This window comes from Solanum pennellii, chromosome 6 (assembly GCF_001406875.1).
Source record: "Solanum pennellii chromosome 6, SPENNV200".
NCBI classification, from domain to species: Eukaryota; Viridiplantae; Streptophyta; class Magnoliopsida; order Solanales; family Solanaceae; genus Solanum; species Solanum pennellii.
The window spans coordinates 56,687,945-56,694,854 of NC_028642.1; the positions used below are offsets into that span (position 1 = coordinate 56,687,945).

At 35.9% G+C, this 6,910-nt stretch overlaps 2 protein-coding genes across 2 annotated transcripts in view; both read right to left on the reverse strand.

The window, feature by feature from the left end:
- Nucleotides 1–308: 308 nt before the first annotated feature.
- LOC107023418 (photosystem I subunit O) lies at nucleotides 309–1,362 on the reverse strand. Its single transcript, XM_015224109.2, has 4 exons — nucleotides 1,198–1,362; nucleotides 868–940; nucleotides 593–772; nucleotides 309–505 (listed from the first exon to the last, which is right to left on the reverse strand). The coding sequence occupies exons 1-4, from the start codon at nucleotides 1,283–1,285 to the stop codon at nucleotides 409–411; spliced, it is 438 nt and encodes a 145-aa protein (XP_015079595.1). The 5' UTR covers nucleotides 1,286–1,362; the 3' UTR covers nucleotides 309–408.
- A 799-nt stretch (nucleotides 1,363–2,161) lies between these two features.
- The window catches only part of LOC107023560 (mRNA-decapping enzyme-like protein), an 8,571-nt gene continuing 3,822 nt past the window's right edge, over nucleotides 2,162–6,910 (reverse strand). Inside the window, exons 6-8 of the mRNA XM_015224285.2 lie at nucleotides 6,063–6,189; nucleotides 5,056–5,529; nucleotides 2,162–2,542 (exon numbers count right to left, since the gene is read on the reverse strand). Of these exons, the coding sequence (XP_015079771.1) occupies nucleotides 2,486–2,542; nucleotides 5,056–5,529; nucleotides 6,063–6,189 (658 nt within the window). The 3' untranslated portion in view covers nucleotides 2,162–2,485. The remainder of the gene's footprint in view (nucleotides 2,543–5,055; nucleotides 5,530–6,062; nucleotides 6,190–6,910) is intronic.

Genomic DNA, 6,910 nt, shown 5'->3' on the forward strand with positions numbered 1-6,910 from the left:
TTTTTTAAAATCTTTCTTCAATTCCAAGAATCGATTGTAATCGAAATATTACTTGTCCATTGTCATTGTTGAACACAACTTTACTAGTTATGTTATCAAATGGAATTTAATTTCTTTTACTTGAGAGTATTCATCTATTGTTTATGTTCACTTTGATGGTATTTCGTAATTGATTATTAATTGATCTTTGTCAAATGTCTATCTTAAATTCAATCTTTATTTTTAATTCTTCATTTTCCATATTTAAATTTGTATCATTGTTTATGATAACACATTAATCTCATATATCATGCTTTAACTAATAAACATAAAACTGAAAATCTTGGAATGCATAAATGAAAGAAAAATAAATACTTCAGTAGCTTGATTATAATTTATACATGAAATTTTCAAAAGAAAATAATGTCTCTACTTAGAGAAATAGTCCTCAGTCCGTCCCTTGAATCCAATTTGTCCAAAAGTCAGGCACAGGAACAACCCCAAGTGCCAGCACACCAACCATAGCCTGTAATATGATTATTCCATTTCAATATGTTTTGACAAATGACAGTGTAAAGTTTAAATTAAAGAGTTAAAAGACGTAAAAATGTACCAGAATTGCGAAGTGAGAGCAGGTCCAGTGGGGAAATGAGAGAGTTCAGTGCCAATGCTTTCAAAGAAAAGACCAGTAAGACTCTTTCCATTGATTGCTGGAACACTTGAAGGAGCCAACCATCCAATCAAACCAAATCCAATCACATTCAAGTCTCTTCTTAGCCAGTCCCTCTGGAAACTGAATTTCATAAAAATAATCATCAAAACTATAGGTGGAAAATAATATGGAAATATTTATAAACCATTGTATTAATTTTTAATTTAGTAATTTACCATGTAACTCTGCCTCCTGAAGCTTTTGCTACCCTCAAAGGGTTTCTTGCTGTCACTGGTGATCTCATGAAGTCTATCAACACAAAATATATAATAGATTTTATTATTCAAAACAATAATAATAGCACATTATAGTCTATAAATTGTCTATGTACGCGATTCTGATTTAGTCAGGGCGGAATTCAGATAAGAAAAAAAAGGTGTATACAAAAGTCGAATTCTTTTCGAAGAATCAATTGTTCTAAATCAACCTAACATGACGGTGTAAGTGTACCAAAGAACTTAAAACTCATTTGCAAATGCATTTAGAGAAAATTATGATGGGCATACCTGAGGAAAGGCTAGTCTTCTTTGCAGAAGAAAATCCAGAAAGAGATGAGTTAGCTAAGCCTACAACACTGGACATTGTTGCTGCCATTCTTGTTTTCTTCTTCTCTGAATAGTGTTGTGTTAGTGTTAGGGGGGTTCACTAGGAATAATAAAGAGTGTATACAAATAATTGATTATTTCTGTGGACAATATTCATATTTGGGAAATGTGTGGTGACAAGTAGGATTGTCTCTTTCATAAAAATCATAGATATGTTGTTGATCAATCCCTTATTGACATGTGGAATTTTATAGATAGACTGGTTTCTGTTTTGGATAATATGTTGGAACTAGCTAATCTATGTGGAATTCAATTATCAATTTGGGCATCTATTTTGATTTTGTAAACAAAGAAATACATGAATGTAGTACCTCAGCAGGTGAATCCAGATATTAAATTATATATTTTAAAATTCATAACATTGAACTTATTATATATTTCAAATTATACATTCATGTTCCTTATTTATCACAATTTTAGTAAATTTTTACGCACAAATTTTTATATGAGATGTATTTAGTCATGTATGATACAAACATCTTTAAACTATTTTGACTATTTGATAAGATGATCATCGATTTTGTACATATTATCTCTCTTTTGTTTCTAATAATGTTAATACTAACTTTATAACGGGAAATTGTGTTTCCTTCATGTTTACATCACTTTAAAAAATTTTATTTGATAAAATTTAAAACTTGAACAATAATAGTAGCAATATAATTTATAATTATATAAGCTGTGGGCACCCAAAACCTAAAACTTCCATTATAGATCACAACGAACAAAAGTTTGTACCTATAGAAAACTAAGCACTGATAACATACACTGGGTGCAGGCTGCTCCTTATTGAACATTCATTTGTTTTTATACTTCATAATTAATTAAAAATACTACTCCAATATTTATATCAATCAATTGTTAATTCTTTAGTACTAAACCGAACTATGGATTAATAACCATACAAGTACAACTGTTGAAAAGACTGTTCACATGATTCTTGATTTAACGCTGTAAAGAACAAAATTGGAATGTCCAGATCATAGATAAAAGACACTATATATCAAAGAGGTTCAACTCCAAAACCTAATGCACTGAAACAAAATATATCTATACAAGGCGGGTCTCACACAGACGCCATAAACACAAAGAACTCCCTATACACTGACCATTTGATCCTCTTTTTTAGCCCTGGGTGAAAGGATGTAATGAAATTCCATCAGATGATTTAGAAGAGTTCCTCCTTGAATTATGAATGATGTGCATTCAACAGTGCCCGGTATACCATGTCTATGAATTGGTCGTCCTGTTATGCAAATAAAAATCAGATTAGATGCACGAAGAGACCAGCAGATAACTTATCTAATCTAGGCTTGTAATTGGAACAATATGTACAAGAACAAGTTAAATTGGCCCAAAAAAAACAGAAACAAAAGCATTACCATTGACTCTATCAAGAGTAGACAAGTCAATAACCCGTGTACTTACAGCATCACTATAACTCTTTAACTACTAGAGGAATCCCTCACTAGTTTCACAACAGCTGAATTCAGAACCTTTTCATTGTTCTTGAATCTCAATTTCTCTAGAGGTCCATGGTAGGTATTGTTATGTGTGGTTGTATTTTACAGCTGAGGTTTTATCTATCTCCTGCAAAATTATGTGGTTTTGATAGAGTGCCAAGAAGATAATTTGGCGTTCTTTATGCAGGCAAAAAAACAAATTATTTCCACTTTCGAATTGTAGAGCAATTAGAAAACTTTTGCTCATTCCATTATATTGCTCTTATATTTTGGTTATGCCAGAAAGCACATAGATGATCCTTTTTTTTCTTTTTTGGATAAAGTGTTGTCATCCATTGCAAAGTTTCACATCAGTACCTACAAAGTGCCGACGTGAGGTATGTATAGCCTCGGTTTTGGGGTGTGGTTCTCTCGAAGGTTATAACAATGGAATTAGAGCCACCCACCGGCCATCGTGCCTTGGATGGTGACGCAAGGAAGATGGATGCTGAGCGTGGTGGTTTGTTATGGTCCATTGCAGAGTTCCACATCGGTACTACAAAGTGCAGATGTGGGGTATTTATAGCCTCGGTTTTCCCACTTTAATAGCTAACTTTTGGGAAGCAGTTGTCCCTGTGTTATAACATAAAGACAAGAAAATAGATGATCCTTTTCTCTTTTCTTTTCTAAACCCCGAGGGCACAAAAGATGACCTTTCGTAATCAGCCTTTATGAAATATACTTGGCATCCAATTATATTGATTCCATTTTTGACACTATTATGTGTTAAAAATATTACCCATCCTTCCTCCTTCCCGCTTGGTATAGTTAAGGACCAAAGACCATATCATGGTGAAGCGTAGCGCCATGCCACGCCAGTAATATTTTATTTTACCAACCTCCAAGTGAATCATTTTTGCCCTAGTACATAAAACGTAGTTGACCAACGATTTCATGCAGGAAAAAGTTTTCAGTCATACAGGTTAAGTTCATGTAGTAACATGCCTTAATAGCACTTGAATTGAGAGTTGACCCATTTTAGGCAAAAATTAACCTATTATTAGTTAAATACACACATGCTTTAACACTACCAATAAATAAGACCATAAAATAGGGGAGTATGATGAGGAATTCACAAAAAAATATTCATATAATAAGGAAAATACTGAAAGGGGAAACAGGAGTTTTTCACGCTTTTTCGCCTTTGATAACACTCCCTAGGAAGCTGAAATTTCTAGCCAACACGATCCCCTCCAATCTTTACTTTTCGTTCTTCTTGTTGAAGCTCTGAGGATAAACTTTTAACACTTATTTTCTAACTTACTTCTACTCATCATTAATCCCTTATTCTTTCTTTATTTTTGATGACAAGGGAAACCCGCAGCCGCTACCCTTTGGGTGCGCACAGGGTAAACCCCCGCTCCTATGCAATAGCTCGCAAACGACGTAGGAGAGGGTAACCGACACTAGGCAAGCCTGGTGCGACGAGCTAGACCCAGAAAGTAAACCCTTTGCTTTCACCGGCAAGGGGCTTCGAACTTGAGACCTCCATCATGAAAGTCCCAAGCTCAAACTACTGGGCCACCCCGAAGGGTTCATCCCTTATTCTCAAGAGTGCTTCTCTATAGTATCAGGTTTTAGTACCCTCTAGCTTTGCCAATTAACATATTATCATCAATGAATGACACATACCATCAAAACCCATCTTGCACACTAGTGGTTACCCAATCCATACTTGAAGAACAGGGTCAAGGAAGATCCCTAGAGTAAGCTCACGGTTATGGTAAATTCCATGATTCTCACACGTGTGACGGTCATGGTATACATATCCCTTTTTTCTATGAATAATCAATTACTTATTACTTCTAAGAAATAAGAAAGCAAAACAGTCAAGTGTTATATTTGGTGTAGTTTCCAATATGTTAATCAAATATCCAATGCAAGAGCAACCAGATAGTAATCAGGTTCACTGATGCACCATATATATGCAAAAGGTGTAGATTCAGATATCCTAGACTGTAAATGTCGTCAGGCTTCTCAGGTGGAATGGCATCCAAACATGACTCCAGATGAAACCTCAAGTCCTTAAGCTATTACTGCGTATTCCTACTCACCTTATGTGGATTGTTCCCTACATTGCTATGCAAGTTAGAACAGTTGTTTCCCTTCAATATACCCTCTCAGCAGAGAGTTCATACCTTGTTGTATCAATGTCTCATTACAATGCTAAAAGAAAATAACTGCATATAACTAAAAGCTTAATGTTTTCAAGAATGTTTAGCAAACCAAGGTAACTCAGGAATCTAGGAAAACATACCTGAACAAGCATTACAAGTGCTTCCCGCACTTTATCTCTGTTAACAACAGGAATATTGTTTGGGATAGAAGAAGAAGTAGGAGTGAGAGAAGGAGGAGGAGTGGGCGGAGGAAATGGTTGAAGTAAAGGAGCTCCATAAGGGCGCTGGAGATTTCCAAGTGGAAGAAGTGGAGGAGCAGTAGGCACTGATGAAGAAATGGGAGGCATCAGCGGAGAGGAGGCAGGTGGAGGACCAAAAAAAGATGACGGCTTCACCAGATTTGAAGACCATTTAGCACTGACATCTGGTTCAGGTGCATCATGGAGGGGCCTCAAAAGGGAAGAAGCTGAAAGAGGAGGAGATGGAAGCAGGACTGGTGCTGAAGACGAAGGAACAGAAGCAGGAGGACGAGGAGGAGGTAGGGTAGCTGGAGATGTGTGGTATAGCTGCCCTTGAACTGCAGTATTAGAAGCATTTCCAATTGTCAATGCATTCTGCGAAAGAAAAGCATAAATTTAGTCAAGATGAGACAACATAGACAAAAAAGATAAATTCCAGCAATTTTTTTCTTTCAAGAAGTTGTTAATATTTACTTCATGTTTTTCCCTTACTAACATAAATTAATCTGCTAGTTTTTTAATTAATGTTGTTAAAGAAATTCCTGCCAACAGAGTAACCTTGATTCATGGCCGGAATCGCCGTCTCGGTACTCCTCGAGACTTTATGCAAATAATTTAGACAGTGTTCTACCCTTGTATATTAGGGTCAAATAACTGGTAATTTTGAACTGCACAAGAGAGTCACGTAGTCCACTAACATATTGAATGCATATCAGACAAACACCACAATATTAAGGAAACTTGTTCTATACAAACGTAAGGATCTGAACACAAATGCCTAGCAAGGGTAAATAAAAAAATTGAAAAAGCACTGCACACGAAAAAGATATTCTCTCAGTAAGATCTCTTGCACAACAGACACAGTATATTAAAAGGAAGAGCAAAGAGGAAGGGAGAAAAAGGCATACACTGAAGAAGTTCACAAAGGAATTGTCCTCAGGGAGATGTGGAGCATTTGATGCAGTAGACGATGAAGGCTCCAGAGGACCATCAATTACAGCCATGGTTGGAACTGCTTCCAGCTCTTCAAATTCACTGTAGTAAAATTGCATATTACCAAAAGCTCCTTTCAGAAACCAATTGACAGCAACTGGCAGAAGTCAGGTTATGGATAAAGAGATTATTCCAGAAACAGTTTAACAATTAGTCTTATACCTTAAGACTGCCTGACTTGACAGATTTGTTACATCTAGTTACTTCAAAATGTACAAGAGGGCTTTATTTTAATGTAATACCCAGAATTGTGTATGATTGGAAAATGCCATGCACTCGAAGTATTCATAGAACTCATTCTACTACTCCACAAGATTGAAATAGTTTCTAATATACACCAAAGGGCATGGCCTTGTGGTCAATGAAGTGGGTTGAGAACCATGAGGTCTCCGGTTCAAACCCTAGCAGAGACAAAAAAACACTTGGTGATTTCTTCCCATCTGTCCTATCCTTGTAGAGGTGGCAGGTATCCCATGGAATTAGTCATGAGGTGAGCGAGCTGGCCCAGACACCATGTGTAACAAAAAAAAATAGCATCTAATATCTTGTGACCAGATCCCTTCATATGGATGACATCAACAATTATCTATTATGCACCATTTCAGTAAGATTTCACTAAGGGCAATGAAATACAACAATATATACAAAGGTCAATAGATCTATTACACATACTTACAAAAATTTTAAAGCCATTAACACCCTAACTTTAATCCTTTTTCTGTATTTGGGATTTGTGGCTTTTGTGTGTGTGTTTGGGGGGGGG